Source organism: Ruditapes philippinarum, unplaced genomic scaffold, assembly GCF_026571515.1.
Source record: "Ruditapes philippinarum isolate M1 unplaced genomic scaffold, ASM2657151v2 ctg489_1_1_1_1, whole genome shotgun sequence".
Lineage (NCBI taxonomy): Eukaryota > Metazoa > Mollusca > Bivalvia > Venerida > Veneridae > Ruditapes > Ruditapes philippinarum.
This window is the reverse complement of record NW_026863918.1, coordinates 156,048-177,334: the sequence shown is the minus strand read 5'-3', so window position 1 is coordinate 177,334 and position 21,287 is coordinate 156,048. Positions and strand designations below refer to the sequence as shown.

Below are 21,287 nucleotides of genomic sequence, written 5' to 3'. Positions count from 1 at the left end.
TAATTGAAATATTTTCTGCTTATTTATTCATTAAGATACTTACAAGTCAGGCCCGAAAAACTGTCCCAAGGGACCTCAAAACTCCCGTAACGGAAAAAGAAGAAAACAAGATATGTTTGTAAAACATGTATGCCCCCATCGGCAGCAAATTTGTCATGTGATCAGGTTATTATGCATGACTTCTGACCCAGCGAACAAGCAATTTAAATAAGGGTTGTCTAGTATCTACTGGTCATGACTAGTCACAAGGTAATAATTATTGTGACCCCATAGGTTGTGTGCAGCAATTAAAGTTATTAAAAATCTTACCAAATAATATATACATAAATTTTATGAATCACATAGGCCTCATTAATGACAGCCAAGTTGTTATATTACATAAGACCTTCAAATGTGTATACCAAAAGCACATAAAAATATCAACCAAGGCAACTTGAGTTGTTGAGTTATTGGTCAGAAACGGTCATTAAGTACAAGGTCACTATGACATTGACCCCTTGACCCCAAAATCAATAGGGGTCATCTACTGGTCATGACCAATCATCATACCAAGTTTGAAATTCCTAGGCCTAAGGGTTCTTTAGGAATTGATCGGAAACTGTTTTTACCTACAAGGTAAATTTGACCTTGACCTTTGACCCCTTGACCCCAAAATCAATAGGGGTCATCTGCTGGTCATGATCAATCATAATACCAAGTTTGAAGTTCCTAGGACTAAGGGTTCTTTAGTTATTGATCTGAAACCGTTTTTACCTACAAGGTCAATGTGACCTTGACCTTTGACCCCTTGACCCCAAAATCAATAGGGGTCAGCTGCTGGTCATGACCAATCACCATATCAAGTTTGAAGATCCTAGGCCAAAGCGTTCTTTAGTTATTGATCGGAAACCGTTTTAACATACAAGGTCAATGTGACCCTGACCTTTGACCCCTTGACCCCAAAATCAATAGGGGTCATCTATTGGTCATGACCAATCACCATACCAAGTTTGAAGTTCCTAGGCCTAAGGGTTCTATAGTTATCACTCGGAAACCATTTGGTCTACGGACCGACGGACCGGACGGACTGACGGACCCACAAGTGCAAAGCAATATACCCCCTCTTCTTCGAAGTGGGGGCATAATAATTGAAATATTTTCTGCTTAATTATTCATTAAGATACTTACAAGTCAGGCCCGAAAAACTGTCCCAAGGGACCTCAAAACTCCCTTAACGGAAAAAGAAGAAAACAAGATATGTTTGTAAAACATGTATGCCCCCCATCAGCAGCCAATTTGTCATGTGATCAGGTTATTATGCATGACTTCTGACCCAGTGAACAAGCAATTAATAAGGGTTATCTAGTATCTACTGGTCATGACTAGTCACAAGGTAATAATTATTGTGACCCCATAGGTTGTGTGCAGCAATTAAAGTTATTACAAATCTTACCAAATAATATATACATAAATTTTATGAATCACATAGGCCTCATTAATGACAGCCAAGTTGTTATATTACATAATACCTTCAAATGTGTAAACCAAAAGCACATAAAAATATCAACCAAGGCAACTTGAGTTGTTGAGTTATTGGTCAGAAACGGTCATTAAGTACAAGGTCACTATGACATTGACCCCTTGACCCCAAAATCAATAGGGGTCATCTACTGGTCATGACCAATCATCATACCAAGTTTGAAGTTCCTAGGCCTAAGGGTTCTTTAGTTATTGATCGGAAACCGCTTTTACCTACAAGGTAAATGTGACCTTGACCTTTGACCCCTTGACCCCAAAATCAATAGGGGTCATCTGCTGGTCATGATCAATCATAATACCAAGTTTGAAGTTCCTAGGACTAAGGGTTCTTTAGATATTGATCGGAAACCGTTTAACCTACAAGGTGAATGTGACCTTGACCTTTGACCCCAAAATCATTAGGGGTCATCTGCTGGTCATGACCAATCATCATACCAAGTTTGAAATTCCTAGGCCTAAGCGTTCTTAAGTTATTGATCAGAAACCGTTTTTACCTACAAGGTCAATGTGACCTTGACCTTCCCCCTTGACCCCAATATCAATAGGGGTCATCTGCTGGTCATGACCAATCATCTTACCAAGTTTGCAGTCTCTAGGTCTGAGGGTTCTTTAGTTATTGATCGGAAACCGTTTTAACCTACAACATCAATGTGACCTTATCCTTTGACCCCTAAATCAATAGGGGTCATCAGCTGGTCATGACCAATAATCATACCAAGTTTGAAGTACCTAGGCCTAAGCGTTCTTTAGTTATTGATCGGAAACAGTTTTTACCTAAAAGGTCAATGTGACCTTGACCTTTGACCCCTTGACCCCAAAATCAATAGGAGTCATCTGCTGGTCATGACCAAGCAGCATACCAAGTTTGAAGTTCCTAGGCCTAAGCGTTCTTTAGTTATTGATCGGAAACCGTTTTAACATACAAGGTCAATGTGACCTTGACCTTTGACCCCAAAATCAATAGGGGTCATTTGCTGGTCATGATCAATCATCATACCAAGTTTGAAATTCCTAGGCCTAAGCGTTCTTTAGTTATTGATCAGAAACTGTTTTTACTTACAAGGTCAATGTGACCTTGACCTTTGACCCCTTGACCCCAAAATCAATAGGGGTCATATGCTGGTCATGACCAATCAACATACCATGTTTGAAGTTCCTAGGCCTAAGGGTTCTTGAGTTATTGATCGGAAACGGTTTTAACATACAAGGTCAAGGTGACCTTGACCTTTGACCCCAAAATCAATAGGGGTCATCTACTGGTCATGACCAATCACCATACCACGTTTGAAGTTCGTAGGCCTAAGGGCTCTTTAGTTATCACTCGAAAATAATTTGGTCTACGGACCGACGGACAAACGGACCGACAAGTGCAAAGCAATATACCCCCTCTTCTACGAAGTGGGGGCATAACTATTACAACTCGTCTATAATTTCTGAGATATCGTGTGGAAGAAATGAATTGTGCAACACTGTCCATCTAGCTCAAGCCATAGCAGTATAGACATGATGTTGAAACCAATATTTCCTAATAAAGTACTAGCAACCACCATACAGCATAATGCAGTATGTGGCTCTCAGTCTCATACCCACTTTATATTATAAACAGTTCATCCAAGGGGGATTTTGTCCTAGGTAGCAATTTTATTGAGGGGATTTTGTCCACTTCCAAATTTCACACATGAAAGGATATCCAGATATACAAAAATACATGAAGGGGATTTTTGTTCAAAAGTGATTTGTCTGACATTCTTTGAAGTCTACACACAGGTGGTCATTATAAGAATATATAGTGACATTAAACAAGAGGGCCATGATGGCCCTGAGGTCGCTCACCTGTATTTAGGCCCCCCCCCAACCCCCACCCAAATGTTGCAGGGCCAATTTAACCCAAAGGCTTTCATTTGCACAAACTTGGTAGACACCCATAAGAAGATGTTTCATGCTAAACAACTAAGCTCTAGCTCATTGAGCTTTTTAAAAGAAGATATTTTTTAAGTTTTTATTTATTTTTTTATTTGAACAAACTTGGTAGACACCTATTAGAACATGTTTGATGCTCAATATCTTAGCCATAGCTCTTTGAGTTCTTTAAAAGAAGATATTTTAAGTTTTTACTATATGCATATAGGGAAAATCAATGACCCCCCGGGGCGGGGCCAATTTTGACCCCAGGGCTTTTATTTGAACAAACTTGGTAGACACCCATTAGAACATGTTTCATGCTAAATATCTTAGCTCTAGCTCTTTGGGTTCTTTAAAAGATGATTTTTTAAGTTTTTACTATATGCATATAGGGAAAATCAATGACACCCCGGGGCGGGGCCAATTTTGACCCCAGGGCTTTTATTTGAACAAACTTGGTAATCACTCACTAGAAGATGTTTCATGCCAAATATCTAAGCTCTAACTCTTTGGGTTTTTTAAAAGAAGATATTTAAAGTTTTTTCTTTCGGTTGCCATGGCAACCAGAGTTCTGCATGGAATTAAATTCTTTGAACAATTTTTAAAGGTGACCACCAAAGGAACATTCCTGTGAAGTTTGGATGAAATTGGCTTAGTGGTTTATGAGGAGATGTCATTTAAAGTAAAAGTTTACGGACGGACAGACGCCGGACGAAAAGCGATCACAAAAGCTCACCCTGTCACTTTGTGACAGGTGAGCTAAAAACTGGCAGTTTTTTTAAGAAAAGACCAACTTTACTTGACCTGCAAAAGGAACGCAGCTTCAATTTCATAGTTTATTCATTCTTTTATCCAAATTAGACATATTCAGTAAAATTTCATAGATTTCAATAAATTTCTATGATAAAAATACTTTACAAAAGGATGAGCATAGTATATCTTTAATAAGAAATTAACACACACTGACAAGTGTTTTCACACCTGCATAGATTAAAAGCTGCTGACAACTGGTTATTGAACATGTCACCTGTCAGGAGTATATCTTAGTTCACATTAAAATCCACAGAAAATGACTCATAAATTGCTGTCCAGATTTCAGTGGACTTTTTATGCATGTTTAGCAAATAAATGTCAATACATGAAGGGGATTTTGTCCGAAGGGGATTATGTCCGTTCACCGTTTAGAATAAGTAGCCATAGAAAATCATCCGGTTTTTGGAATTCAAATCTTCTGGTATTTAAAAGATTTTTTTCAATGAACTTGACTTTTAAAACTGTCTGGTTTTCAGAGGATTCCGGTTTTCAGAGGGTCAGGTTTTCAGAGTTTTTACTGTATTACTATGATTAGATATAATTCTCATTTTATCCTTTAAGTTTTAGTAATCTACTTAAAATAACATATAATAAAGTTTAACAACAATGATGTATGACAGTGTTGTTGTTTTTTCTAATCAGTAAATTGGTGTTAAATTGAAAGAAAAGAAGATGTAAGGGATGGGAAATTCAACTCAACCTCTCGTACTTACTATTAGATATAGATGCAGGACAAGTACAAAATGGTAGAATGTTCGTCTGGCAGGACAAGCGGGAATTTGCCAATGTAAGAAGCCAGAATTCTCATAATCAGTTGGTTTACTTTTAATGATGGAAAACTGGCAACAAAGCTTGTGTTTCAGGTTATGAATAAATTGCGCCCTTAATGCTGGAACCTGTCCATCTTCCATCCAACAATGCTCTATAAAATGTGCCATTTATACATAACCTAAAAAACAAGCTTTGTTTTTGTGCGTTAAATTTGTGTAAACAAAACTGATTATGAAAATTTCTAGATGTCAATTGAATCGGCAAGGTTCTATTGCATCGGGGAAATTTACTTTGAAAATCAACCAAAATGCAGGACAAGTGGCTCAGAAACATTTTTTTGATCTCTGGATGTGTGTAACTTAATGTCCAAAGGCAATACAATGTGACAGCCATGTTAAGAAATTCTTTGAAATAAACTGTATTTTACCTATTCTTAACTACTTTACCATTGTCCTTTAAGTATGGCCTTGACATATAAGCCACTATATTGATACATATACATTGTCCTATTTAAGCAAACATTTGTGATAAGATATATCAAAAAGAAATTATAACGCAAGAGCAAGACACTGCCAAGACAAACAAAGTGCACTGAAGTTTTGAAAATATTCCTTAAAGCCACCAATCTGGTTCAATGATATACATGTATTACACAGTGTAATTGAGGCAAACATTTGAATTAAGTTTTGTATAAATTCTTCAATGCATTGGTAAGATACAACAAGAGGGCCATGATGGCCCTGAGGTCGCTCACCTGTATATAGGCCCCCCCAACCCCCCCAACGTTGCAGAGCCAATTTAACCCAAGGGCTTTTATTTGCACAAACTTGGTAGACACCCATAAGAAGATGCTTCATGCTAAACATTTAAGCTCTAGCTCATTGGGCTTTTTAAAAGAAGATTTTTTTTAAAGTTTTTACTATACACATATAGTTAAAAACAATGACACCCCTGGGGCCGGGCCAGTTTTGACCCCAGGGCTTTTATTTGAACAAACTTTGTAGACACTTACTAGAAGATGTTTCATGCTTAATATCTAAACTCTAGCTATTTGGGTTTTTTCAAAGAAGATTTAAAGTTTTTGCTAAACACATATAAAGAAAATCAATGACCCCCAGGGCGGGGCCAATTTTGACCCCTGGGCTTGTATTTGAACAAACTTGGTAGACACCCATTAGAACATGTTTCATGCTCAATATCTTAGCCATAGCTCTTTGAGTTCTTTAAAAGAAGATTTTTTAAGTTTTTACTATATGCATATAGGGAAAATCAATGACCCCCCGGGGAGGGGCCAATTTTCACCCCAGGGCTTTTATTTGAACAAACTTGGTAGACACCCATTAGAACATGTTTCATGCTAAATATCTTAGCTCTAGCTCTTTGGGTTCTTTAAAAGAAGATTTTTTAAGTTTTTACTATATGCATATAGGGAAAATCAATGACCCCCCGGGGCGGGGCCAATTTTGACCCCAGGGCTTTTATTTGAACAAACTTGGTAGACACACACTAGAAAATGTTTCATGCCAAATATCTAAGCTCTAGCTCTTTGAGTTCTTTAAAAGAAGATTTTTAAGTTTTTACTATATGCATATAGGGAAAATCAATGACCCCCGGGTAGGGGCCAATTTTCACCCCAGGGCTTTTATTTGAACAAACTTGGTAGACACCCATAAGAACATGTTTCATGCTAAATATCTTAGCTCTAGCTCTTTGGGTTCTTTAAAAGAAGATTTTTTAAGTTTTTACTATATGCATATAGGGAAAATCAATGACCCCCCGGGGCGGGGCCAATTTTGACCCCAGGGCTTTTATTTGACCAAACTTGGTAGACACACACTAGAAGATGTTTCATGCCAAATATCTAAGCTCTAGCTCTTTGCGTTCTTTAAAAGAAGATTTTTAAGTTTTTACTATGTGCATATAGGGAAAATCAATGACCCCCGGGGCGGGGCCAATTATCACCCCAGGGCTTTTATTTGAACAAACTTGGTAGACACCCATAAGAACATGTTTCATGCTAAATATCTTAGCTCTAGCTCTTTGGGTTCTTTAAAAGAAGATTTTTTAAGTTTTTACTATATGCATATAGGGAAAATCAATGACCCCCCGGGGCGGGGCCAATTTTGACCCCAGGGCTTTTATTTGAACAAACTTGGTAGACACTCACTAGAAGATGTTTCATGCCAAATATCTAAGCTCTAGCTCTTTGAGTTCTTTAAAAGAAGATTTTTTAAGTTTTTACTATATGCATATAGGGAAAATCAATGACCCCCCGGGGCGGGGCCAATTTTCACCCCAGGGCTTTTATTTGAACAAACTTGGTAGACACCCATTAGAACATGTTTCATGCTAAATATCTTAGCTCTAGCTCTTTGGGTTCTTTAAAAGAAGATTTTTTAAGTTTTTACTATATGCATATAGGGAAAATCAATGACACCCCGGGGCGGGGCCAATTTTGACCCCAGGGCTTTTATTTGAACAAACTTGGTAGACACTCACTAGAAGATGTTTCATGCCAAATATCTAAGCTCTAGCTCTTATGGTTTTTTAAAAGAAGATATTTAAAGTTTTTTCTTTCGGTTGCCATGGCAACCAGAGTTTTGCATGGAATTAAATTCTTTGAACAATTTTTAAAGGTGACCACCAAAGGAACATTCCTGTGAAGTTTGGATGAAATTGGCTTAGTGGTTTATGAGGAGATGTCATTTAAAGTAAAAGTTTACGGACGGACGGACGCCGGACGGACGCCGGACGAAAAGCGATCACAAAAGCTCACCCTGTCACTTTGTGACAGGTGAGCTAAAAACAAATGATTGGTGCTTCTTACTTAATATATATACATATAAAAGCTTCAGCTTAAAGAATGAAATTATGTCCAAAGTTTATTTGTCCACAGAAACGCAGACAAACATAATACCTGCCCATATAAAGTATGATCAACATTTCTCAGTGCTGGATAGTATTATTAAAGCAAAAAAGAACAGGGGACATTATTATACAAAAGGTACTTGGCATACTCACCTGCCCTTGATGGTGATCCGAGGTGGCCATCTTGATAATGCACAGTTCAAAAAAGAGCCAAAATTCTGTCAGAATTCATGTAAGAGTTTTTGGGCCTAGAACAGTGACCTATTATGCTCTCAAATAAGAATGTGAAGTGTCAACCCATTCCCTTCAGTAGTTGTGGACATACAAACTACAATATGGCAAATTATGTGACCTAGACCTGAATAACCTCGATAGTTTCTGAGAAAATTAACCTGATCTTCATGTGATTTGCCACCGCAGACAAGAGAGTCACAACTTTAGCTTCACTTTTTTGTTTGAAAGGTGGGCAAAAAATCTATTTGTGATCAAATTGTGAATATTTAGTAGTAACATTACTATGCGGTGAAACTGAGGTCTGTTGACCCTAAATCACGAATATACATAAAACATGACTGAGCCGCGTCATGACAAAACCAACATAGTGCGCTTGTGACCAGCATGGATCCAGACCAGCCTGCGCATCCGCACAGCCTGATCAGGATCATTGCTGTTCGCTTACAAAGTCTATAACAAGTAGAGAAACTGATAGCGAACAGCGTGGATCCTGATCAGACTGCGCAGGCTGGTCTGGATCCATGCTGGTCGCAAACCCATTATGTTGGTTTTGTCGTGACGCGGCTCATGTATGTTACACAATCTACGACTCGACTACTTACTGGCTCGGTATCCTTCTCAAAATCATTTGACAAGGCAGCAACATTAACAAAATCGGAAGCAAAAGGTGCGTAATGATAGGGGAAATACCACTTCCACGAGGCACAGCCTTGATAGTAGTAACGTAAAACCCAACATAACCCTCTCACATAGTGATTAGCCTGTAAACAAAACACATACAAATGGTCAGAAAATTTGAAAATTTACATTACTTTGCAGCTAAGATTCATTGTAACAACCACCTTATTTTGTAATTTAAATATTTTTTTTATAAGTACATATAACTATAAATCTGACTAAAATTAAGATCTACTTATATCTTCCATGTAGATCTGATGACCACCGTATATGTTTCGCCTTCTTAATAATTGGGATTTCCAGAGAAAGCTGTTTTTAGCCATTCAACCAAACCGGTTTTTACAAATAGGCATTAAATACCTTCTAATGGAAGTTAAACAAATTGTTCATTTTTGTTAGGAAAAAAAGGTTTGAAGTAATTTATAACAAATTAACTTGAAATAATAACGTCAATTTCTAATGGGCAAGATACTTATGGCTATATGTCAGATCATAATGCACAGCATTATTTAAAAGCTGCTTTTAATCAGATTGATGTAACTATTTACTGCAAAGATTCAAAACATAATTTTACTGCATTCAATTTTATAATAATGAATTTTTCAAAGAAATAAGAAACAAAATTTCTTTCCAATGCCGTAAAAATATCGAGTCACGTGACCAGACATCCAAAACTGAAGAGATAAGATTTACTTTTCATTATACCAACATGAAAAGTAATCTGACTTGTAATGTTGGATTAATTTTGTATAGACTGCCAATCTGACATGATGGGTTATGAAATGTTTTGTTTTTGTTTTGGTTGAGTCACATATTTTTTTTAGTATAATACATTCTTTAAAGCACACTCTTTATACATAAATACCATTGAAAAATAAAGAGGCATCATTAAAAGCATAGATTAATTCACGAATAAATACACATATACAATATACAAACCACATTATGTCTGAAAGCTATATCTTCAGATCCCACGTCAAATTTGTTCTTGTAATATCTGTCCTTCCAGCCATCTTCCCACAATCTACAATCATCAAATATATGAAATGAATTAAACCTTACCATTTTAGTACTCGAAGTGAATTAAGCCTTTTTTATCAGTATAGAGCCTGGCATGACTGCACGGAGCCCTGTCGTCTGCCCCTACATGCAGTCTGACCTTGCTATACTGCTGACTGACCAACTTAAAATTTCCATCTTAACTTCCGGAAAGTTGATCATAATGTAGGTAGTTCTGACAAGAGCCGAGCAGGGCCAAAGCTCGATTTTTTAAAAAAAAATTTTAAAATTCCTTTGCTGAAAAAAGATTGTTAGCTTGTCTGTAACAGAGAAAAAGTCAGGCTATTATGATCGCTGCAGTGGCGTTAAGACGTCGTGCAAAAACTTTCAATATTTCAAAAGGTAGCCACATGAAATTTGGAATACTTTCTTATCATTACAATGTGAAGTTGTTAAACAAGGGGCATAATTCTGACAGAAATAATTTTTGAGTTATGCTTCTTTTTTACTAAGAATTTTTTACAGACGAGCCTTAACACTGCATGCCATGCTCTCGTTGAAGCTATGGATTTGGTTTATTACCCCTTACTGGTGTAGGTCCAAATCCCAACAGTGACTTTTGTTCCTTTAATTTGTGGAAGCTATTAAAGTATCTATATATATACTAAAAAATAACTGACATTAACTGGATTTTCTCAATTTAATTTATTGCCTACCGGTTTCTATAATAATCAGGGCAAATAAACATAAAACCATAGTTACAACGTCATTTGACGTTATTTTTGTACACACGTGTACACAACGTAAAAAATGTTGACGTCATCAATTTTTGTTTAGTTTTGGTTTAAACACATCAATAAAATAAAGCTCTTTTGATACAGCATAAAAAATGAATGCTTACACATCATATGTCAATAAACCAAATGATGTCAGAAAAATTACTTATATGTCCGATGTAGTTCAACATTTTTTTATCAATTCTCTATTTTATTAGCATGTTAGAATGGAAATATGATATTTATTTTTCTTGCATTATCGTATAAATAATAATATTGCATGACTAATCATTAATCACTAAGGCTTATCAGCCTTGTTGATTATATTCCTGTGCATTTTAAATCGAACCATGCATTATTCTACAACAATGCACTCAAAATTGATATCTACTGTATAAGTGGATATTTTTGTGTCACAAAGTGGACTTTTTGCGTGTGGAAATATTTACGAAAATAAGATTTATTGAATTTAATACTGTTTTTGTGCTATCTTAAATTAAACAGGTACATGTTAAAGACATGTTGTTATTGTTATCGTTCTCTTCAGTAATTTAACACCTATATTATTTCTATAATTGTTTGAAATATACATTGATAGTTTGATAAAGGACCTGATCACACATTTCTTTGTCATATTTTGAAACATTCTTGTGTAACCTTTCTGGTTATTAACACATATATTATTTCATTAAAACATTTGTGATTTGTTAAGACCAAACTTAAACAAACAGGCAATGTGAAAAAATAATCCCAGTTCCTGAACAGTCAAACTTATTCATGTAAGATGTTGTATAAAAAGTGTTTTCAAATGATAGAAGAAAGTTTTTTTGATTGATTGATTGATTTATTTGTGTATATATATATGTCATATTACAAAACAAATTAAGACAATTTATCACAGTTATATCTATCACATTGTTTTTAACACAGTAATTAATTGAAAAATAATAACTTTACATTCATAATTAAATCAAAGATCTTGTTGACTTCAAGACAATATATACAACACAGGATAACCCATGAAAGTTCAATATAAAATAGAGAACTTATTTCCAATGGGGTCCTTTGATGGTAAAGAATATATTTTCTTGAGAACTGGCATTCAGGTCCATACTTAGAGATGATATACTGGACTGATGTTAAATTTCTAAGATCAAATAATATTAATTTCTATTGCACATTATGTTAATTACATATATCACATATTTGCAGGAATAATACTATGAATATGACTAGTTAACACACCAATGAAAGATATCTATTTATATATATCACAAAACCAATCACAAGATACATATAAAACATACTATATTGATTAAAACAATTATCTCTAAAACTAATAAAAAATAAAATCAGCTTGTTCAAATTGTTTCATATTTTTGCTTAGTTCAGCTTTTACTTTCTTTTTAAAGTTAAAAAAATTACTTTCCTTTTTAATATCAAGTGGGAGCATGTTCCAATCCCTAATACCCTGGTAAAAAAATGTACTTTTTGTAAAACTATTAACATGGGGTATATGAAAGTTCCCTACACTGTTTCTACTATTATAAAAATGAACATCAGACTTTAAAGAAAAAATATCATACATATAAGGACACTTTTTATTAAATATTTTGTGTACATGATTGAGTCTTAACTGTATGACTCTATTTTCAATATTAAGCCACCCAATACTGCTAAAATCAATAACTTTCAATGATTTTCTAGAGGAATAACCATGAACATAACGGACAACTTTGTTTTGTGCTACTTGAAGTTTATGTTTAAGTTGTTTAGTAAGGTTACTATACCAAGATGAGCTGGCATAATCGAAGTGACACTGTATTAAAGAGTTACATAATAGTTTTCTTAGCTCCATATTCAAACAGTTGCCTTGTCTGTACAAAAATTTTAATCGAGAGTTTACTTTTTGTACTATATTATCAACAATAGAAGTGGCTGAGAGATCATTATCCAAGATAGAACCAAGATACTTTACTGATGGCTGAGATTGTATGGTGTGATTATTACAGTGTATTTTAAACTGCTCTAGTTTTGACAATTTCCTCTTAGAACTAAAAACAATACATTCTGTTTTACCAAGATGTAATGATAGCTTATTATCAACAAGCCATTTACTACAATTTTCTAGTTCCTTACCCAAAACATTACAAATAACATCTGGATCTTTATGTGAATATAAAATTGCACTATCATCTGCATAAAGAATAAGCTTACATTTTTTGCTAATACTAATACTCATATCATTGACATAACATAGAAACAATAGAGGACCCAATATACTTCCCTGAGGAACACCACATGTAATATTCATAGCTTCGGACATAGTATTATTTACATTTACAATTTGACTACGACCAGTTAAATAAGATTGAAACCATTCTACTGACTCCACACCCATTTTTTGTAACTTTCTACACAAGTAACTTTCTACACAAGATGTCATGGTCCACAGTGTCAAACGCCTTTTGTAAATCTAACATAATCATACCGGTGAGCAGTCCTTTAGAAGTTTGACTTTTTACATGGTCAGTGAGATGGATTAGGCAGGAGTCAGTAGAATAATTACATCTAAAACCACTTTGTAATTCATATAATAGTCCCTGCTTAATTAAAAAAATTTCTAACTGATTATATACAGTTCTTTCTAAGATTTTTGAAACAATAGATAAAATACTGACAGGTCTATAGTTGGAAACATCAGATCTGTTATTCTTTTTGAATAATGGTTTGACTTTAGCACATTTCAGTTCATTTGGAACTGATTTAGATGTAATAGAATTATTCACTAAAAAGGTAATATGTATCTTTAAAAATGGTGCAGCATCTTTAAGAAATTTTGCTGGAATTTCATCTAATCCTGTTAGCCTTATAAAGCCGTAAAAGTTTGCCTTAAAAAAAAAAAAATATTTGCGACTAATTTCAATTCGCAAAATCGCAAATATTTCCATGTTGCAAAATTAACCACTTATACAGTATTTCTTTAATTTAGAATAAGAATCAAGAAAGGATAAGTAAGAAGAAAATTACACGTCAACACCAGGGATGTTTATGTTATTTTATTATCTACCGGTTTCGACCTACCGTGAGGTCTTCATCAGGATAAATTTTGACAGAAATTTGGGCCTGAAGTATTAACAAGAGGGCCATGATGGCCCTGAAGTCGCTCACCTGTATATAGGCCCCCCGCAGCAGGACAAGTATAAACCCCTGGCCCCGTGTTCACAAAGATTTCAGGATCAGGATCAAGATCAGGATCAAATTGAAAAACTCTAATATTCTTCATTTTTTATTCTCATATATTAAATATCTAATATTAATTTGATAAAACTGGACTTGCAATAGCAAATTAATGAAATTTTAGAATAAATTTATTGTTATTTTTACAAGATACGGGCATTTTACAGTTGATCCAAATATTGATCCTGATCCTAAAACTGATCCTTATTTTGATCCAAATATTTTTGTATTTGTGTTGTTATTTTCTAATTTTATCCCAAAACAGTTTGGTTTCTTTTCAAATCGGCAATTTTTTACATTTTGAATAAATAGAGGATATTTGTTTGTTTCAGTGTAAGATCGAAAAATATTTCACCGAGTGAACACCAGATGCAATATTTTCCACGAGTGGCGTAGCCACGAGTGAAAATATAAAAGCTGGGGTTCACGAGTGAAATATTATTTGATCTTACATGTAAAACAAACAAATTTTCTGTTTATTTCATGATTTTTTAACGATTTTTACACCATTTTACTGATTTTTGCCGCGTAACGTCATGCTCTTATCTTCATGACGTCATCAAATAATGACGTCACAACGTTGAAGCAAAATATAATTCCATGATTATTTTTAGATTTTAGATGTTTTTCAGCACAACGTTCGTAAATATTTACGAACTACAGTTATCACGTACATTTTTTATTATGATTGACTACATTTCCGCTGAAAAAACATTCATTAATGATAAATATTTTATTTTTACGCCAAATATAGTTCGGCTACTGTGAAATTATATTTGGTAATCATTACTGTGAAATTATCAGAATATAATTAACCGTTATAATTCAGTAATCTACTGCGAAACATGTAATAATTATTATTTAATTCTAGCAAATCACAATAAATTTTAGTAACATAAAACAATGAAAATAAAATCAGGATCACTTGATCCTGATCCTGATCTTTTCTTTGTGAACACGGGGCCAGGGCTTTTATTTGAATAAACTTGGTAGACACCCATTAGAAGATGTTTCATGCTAAACATCTAAGGTCTAGCTTGTTGGGTTTTTAAAAAAAAAAAATTTTAAGTTTTTTCTTTACACATATACTATTATTTAAAAACAATGACACTCCTGGGGCAGGGCCAGTTTTGACCCCAGGGCTTTTATTTGAACAATCTTTGTAGACACTTACTAGAAGATGTTTTTTAATGCTTAATATCTAAACTCTAGCTATTCGGGTTATTTCCATGAAGATTTTTAAGTTTTGCTATACACATATAAGGAAAATCAATGTCCCCCGGGGTGGGGCCAATTTTGACCCCAGGGCTCTTATTTGAACAAACTTGGTAGACATCCATTAGAACATGTTTCATGCTAAATATCTTAGCTCTAGCTCTTTGGGTTCTTTAAAAGAAGATTTTTAAGTTTTTACTATATTCATATAGGGAAAATCAATGACCCCCTGGGGCGGGGCCAATTTTGACCCAAGTGCTCTTATTTGAACAAACTTGGTAGACATCCATTAGAACATGTTTCATGCTAAATATCTTAGCTCTAGCTCTTTGGGTTCTTTAAAAGAAGATTTTTAAGTTTTAACTATATGCATATAGGAAAAATCAATGACCCCCTGGGGCGGGGCCAATTTTAACCCAAGGGCTTTTATTTGAACAAACTTGGTAGACACCAATTAGAAGATGTTTCATGCTAAATATCTTAGCTCTAGCTCTTTGGGTTCTTTAAAAGAAGATTTTTAAAGTTTTTACTATATACATATAGGGTAAATCAATGACCCCCTGGGGCGGGGCCAATTTTGATCCCAGGGCTTTTATTTGAACAAACTTGGTAGACACCCATTAGAGGATGTTTCATGCCAAATATCTAAGCTCTAGCTCTTTTGGTTTTTTAGAAGATGATATTTAAAGGTTTTTCTTTTGGTTGCCATGGCAACCAGAGTTCTGCATGGAATTAAATTCTTTGAACAATTTTTAAAGGTGACCACCAAAGGAACATTCCTGTGAAGTTTGGATGAAATTGGCTCAGTGGTTTATGAGGAGATGTCATTTAAAGTAAAAGTTTACGGACGCGGACGGACGGACGCCGGACGAAAAGCGATCACAAAAGCTCACCCTGTCACTAAGTGACAGATGAGCTAAAAATGTATAGGATGGTAAGTCACATGACTGACCAAAATAGTAACAAAAAATCTAAAAATAGAATAAGATTTGGCTCAGTGCCAGAATGTTGTTAAGTCCATGTGTAATAGAATAAGAAATAAAAACGTACTTGACATCATCTTCCGGTTCAGGATCACTGTCACTGTCCATATTCTCACGTTTACGTTTCTCGCCTCTCTCGTTATTCTATTGTGAGAAAATAAATGAGCAGCGTCACAACAAAACCAATATAGTGCGTTTGCGACCAGCATGGATCTAGACCAGCCTGCACATCCGAGCAGTCTGATCAGGATCCATGCTGTTTGCTATCAGTTTCTCTACTTGTAATAGAGTTGGTAAGCAAATATCATGGATCCTGATCAGACTGCGCGGATGCGCAGGCTGGTCTGGATCCATGCTGGTCACAAACGCACATTGTTGGTTTTGTTGTGACGCGGCTAAAATAGAGGATATTTGTTTAGTCAGCCACGAGTGAAATATGAACTTTTGGTGTTCAGTAGGTGAAATATATTTCGATCTTACGCTAAACTAAACAAATTTTCTTTTAATCATATGCAAAGAAACATTTAAAAAGACATTTTATCCTTATACTTAATGAAAATCGCGCCAAATAGTAAAACAGCGTGACATCATTAAGTTGGTTTCAAGTAATATGCACGCTGGTATATATATATATTACGGGCTTAAATTCAAAACAATGAAAATATGAAATTGTTAATTTCACTGTTTCAAACAGTGAAATATCAGTTTTATATTTCACTGTTATATTCATATAAACCAACGAAAAGCATGTAATAAATAGAGGATATTTGTTTGTTTGTGTGTAAGATGAAATTTTATTTCATCGAATGGGCTTTAAAAACAGTATTCTCACGAGTGGCGTAGCCACGAGTGAGAATACTGTTTTTAAAGTTCACGAGATGAAATAAAATTACATCTTACACAACAAACAGACAAATTTTCTTTTTATTTTATGCTTAAAAACAAGTTAAGACGAAATTTCCATAATTTTAACGTTAATATTAAAATCTGTTTCCCCCATTGAGAGCCCCATTTAGACGGAATTTCTCATTAAAAACAAGAAGTCTTGAGCTGAAAAATAAGTCCGTCAATCAAGGTTAAATGACGGTGATATTTATTCATTTTATTAAAAAAATATGAATGATCGCTTGTATTAATAATAAAAACAAACAATTCTTGTAGGAGAAAAAGTCCAACCATCCATACATATTTCTGTTACTTAGTGCGAATTTATATTAGACCTGGCTTTGTAAAATGTAAGCGGCAGCCATTTTTTAAAGTTGTGTATTTCATGGGAGGAAAATAATTGTGTAAGATTCAGAGGGATATAATTTGGATTTGTTAGTCATACACCTTTTTAAAAGAAAGAAAACTTATTTGAGGATTGTAACAGACAAAAAATAAGTGATGACAGAAGTGAAAACATTCGGAAAAGGAGCTAGGAAAATGGAAAACTTGGAAACTTGCTAAGGAACGCTGGGTTGTTTTACTTATTCTACGAGTGATGGCTGTCAATGCTTTTCAATTTTTCATAAAGCATACGGCAGTTATTGCTCGTAGGATACTTTAATATGCCCAAATGTCATCAAGAGCAGTTTTTATGCATGGGGAAGGAATGTATTTTTCAGACTGTAAAAACGAAACAAAAAAATTTAGAGACGAAATTTGGTGATTGGAATTTGAATAAATAGAAGTAAGTTTTCTCTCTTTATTACTTTTGACATTTAAGTTATTTATCTATTTCAGCTTTGCTATTTCTTTTAACAGCCTGACATTGTCAGAATTGTCAGTAAAAATAAAATTGAGGTACCACATGGGGAAAATCTTAAAAAAGTAGTTTCGTCATTGAAAAAAGTGAAATTATATTTTGATAATTTTCATTGTGAAATTATCAAATATAATTTTCACGGATAAATCAGTAATCCATTGAAAAGCATAAAATAAAAAGTTCTATTTGTTATCTCAGTGACAACAGCCTAAGCTGCTCTGACAATAACATTTCAAGAACTTACATGTATGTTCAGGCCATTGGAATATTACAAATAAGAAACCCAATAACAAATTTCAATGTTCCTAAACTACTGTTTTTCTAGCTTACGTCACAGACTGTTACCTGCTTACTTAAATTTTTATAAAACTCTAAAATACAACTCTATGGGACCAATGGAATTTTTTTTATATGTCTTTATGCAAAAAAGAATCACTGATTTGAATTTCAAACACTGATACATACTTATGGTATAGTTATGAAACATGATTTAAGAAATGAAGTTGTATACTAACATCAGAATTCATCATTGCTTTGAGCGCCTGCGCCGCATCTAAGTTTGCCAAATCTCTGTCGGACGAGGATGTGGAGAAGTTTTGCATTCTTTGTTGATATGCTTCTTGTCTCACATTTCCTGAAGGTGCACCCACACCGGGTCGTCCTCGTCCCAAAGGTTGTGGCGCCAGCATGCCCCCAGGGATATAACGAGGTTTGTCATCGAACTTCATTTAGTTAATAAAACATTTCAATTTATTATTGCATAAAGAATGTTAATAAATTGCCTATAGTACAACACAATTTAACAATTTATGATATGAAGCACAGAGAGTTTGTATACAATGTTTGCAGAAGAGACAATAATGTATGTATAAAAAAAAATGAATTTAAACACAAATTCAAAAAATAAATTTCATGATTAATTTTGATATATTATTTACTGTCCCCAAATTCCCGTAGTATAAAAGATTATTATGTAATAACAAATAAAACATGATTATTATAAAAAATTAACATCAAACTAGAAATGTGTCATCATGCCACGGATGCCCCCGCATGCAGCCAAAATTTCAAATGTTATAATATTTAGTTCCAAATTTGTTTGCACAAATTATATTTTTCATTCTAAGTTCAAAGCCCTTAAAACTTTTCAATGTTAACACAAACCATTTTTATACAATTTTCAAGGCACTGAAATTATTCAGTCTTAACCTTTTGAAAATAGCATATTGCATATTTGTAGCCAAAATAATGGCTATATACATTTCCACAAAAGTGTGAGTGCTGAAACTGAAAGTTCAAAATTTTTTCCAACATTCAGGAAAGATAAGTTTGTCCAAAATCATTGAACCACGACCAAATTCAAACTTAAACTGCTTATTCCTAAGATGTATCTATATTATTTCCAAAGTGAAAGGGACATAACCCTGCCAAAAAAAACATCGAACCATGACCAAATTCCAACTTGACCTGCGCATTCCTTTGACATATCCATATGTCAATTTTGAGTTGAATATGTAACACTGTTGGGTTGATAATGAACAGAAACTGTAAATTTCATATCATTTTCAAAGTGAAAGGGGCATTACTCTGCCAAAAATCATTGAACCATGACTGAATTCAAACTTGGTCTGCGCATTCCAAAAACATATCCATATGTCAAATTTGAGTTGAATGTGTAATACTGTTTGGGAGATAATAAACGGAAACTGAAAATTTCATATTATTTTCAAAGTAAAAGGGGCATTACTCTGCCAAAAATCATCAAACCATGACCAAATTCGAACTTGACCTGTATTTTCCCATGACATATCCATATGTCAAGTTTGAGTTGAATGTGTGGTACCATTGGGAAGATAATGAAGGGAAACTGAAAATTTCATATTATTTTCAAAGTAAAAGGGGCATAACTCTGCCAAAAATCATCGAACCATGACCAAATTCAAACTTGACCTGTATTTTATCATGACATATCCATATGTCAAGTTTGAGTTGAATGTGTTGTACTGTTGGGGAGATAATGAACGGAAACTGAAAATTTCATATTATTTTCAAAGTAAAAGGGGCATAACTCTGCCAAAAATCGTCGAACCATGACCAATTTCGAACTTCACCTGTATTTTCTCATGACATATCAATATGCCAAATTTGAGTTCAATATGTACAACGGTTATTAAGATAATGAACGGAAACTGATGATGATGGAAGGACTGAATGACGGAACAGGGTAACACTATATGCCCCTGCCATTATATGGCGGGGGCATAAAAATTAGGTGCAAAACAGAAAATACAACACTTTAATAAAATTCTGGTAATACCAAAGTTAACAAAATATACATGTACATGCATCATTTAAATGAGAAGTTGTTAATATATGGGGAAAAAACATTGCTGAATTCTTTTTACCCTTCTATTTCTACGCCGTTTTTCTTTGTTTCGTCTGCGGAAATTCATCTCATCATCACGTCTCTTCTTGAAAATCTCATCTTCAACCTCTCCCAGTTCTTTAAGAACAATTTAATAATTGAGCAAAGCCATGACAAAACCAACAAAGTGCGTTTGCGACCAGCATGATTCCGCGCAGTCTGATCAGGATCCATGCTGTTTGCTATCAGTTTCTCTATTTGTTATAGGGTTTGTAAGCGAACAGCATGAATCCTGATCAGACTGCATGGATGTGCAGGCTGGTCTGGATCCATGCTGGTCACAAACGCAATATATTGGTTTGTCAAGGCACGGCTCATATTTCTTTGAGGGTAAGATTGGGCCGACAATATAACTGTCAACCTCTGGTAACTATCAAACTCTTCCTACACTAAATATCTAAAATAGACTTGTCTATCACTCACTCTGGACAAAATAATTCATCATTTTTAGGGAAAATTTCAAAGTAAGAGGGCCATGATGGCCCTTATATTACTCACATTACTATTAAGGCTCTTAATTAATATTGTTAGTAATGAATGAAGAGCAGACTTAAACTGATATTATAACATTCATAGCTGCATCTGAAATACTTCAAACGTAAACAAGATTTTTCTATACGGACTGTCATCAAGTTTTCAACCCGAAACGATCCTTATTCAAACATGACATAGAAATCATTTAAACAACCTTCATAACAATATGGATAGCTTCCTTGCATACAAGATAAACAAACTTGTACAGAATTTTAACTGACATTGGTGTGGGGCAAGAGGTTCCAAGCAAGTAACTTTAACTACTCTGCCAAAACAAGTAAAAAATTGCATTTACTGTAAAATCAGTATTATTTGTGGGGCACGAATTTTCGTGGTTTGTGTGGGTAGGTCAATCCACGAATTTAAGATCCAACGAAATTTTATCCCAACAATACTTCTTACCCTGTCTCTGTTCTATATTTTACAAACATGTGTCGGTTCTTTTCCGGCCGATTTTCGTGAAATGGATGTATATACATACCGGTACAGATAATCAGGTTAGTGACAGATTAAATCCGTTTGCAATATTTAAGAAACTTGAAAGAAAACTCGATTATATGTCCTCAATTTACTGTCACAAATGT

The 21,287-nt window shown here is 34.4% G+C and overlaps 1 protein-coding gene across 3 annotated transcripts in view; it reads right to left on the bottom strand.

The window, feature by feature from the left end:
* Positions 1-21,287, bottom strand: part of LOC132723837 (5'-3' exoribonuclease 2-like) — a 92,091-nt gene that overhangs the window by 50,419 nt on the left and 20,385 nt on the right. For all 3 annotated transcript variants that reach the window (XM_060708632.1, XM_060708634.1, XM_060708633.1), the window contains exons 14-18: positions 20,150-20,247; positions 18,260-18,466; positions 16,065-16,141; positions 9,724-9,808; positions 8,709-8,867 (exon numbers count right to left, since the gene is read on the bottom strand). In XM_060708632.1, the coding sequence (XP_060564615.1) occupies positions 8,709-8,867; positions 9,724-9,808; positions 16,065-16,141; positions 18,260-18,466; positions 20,150-20,247 (626 nt within the window). The remainder of the gene's footprint in view (positions 1-8,708; positions 8,868-9,723; positions 9,809-16,064; positions 16,142-18,259; positions 18,467-20,149; positions 20,248-21,287) is intronic.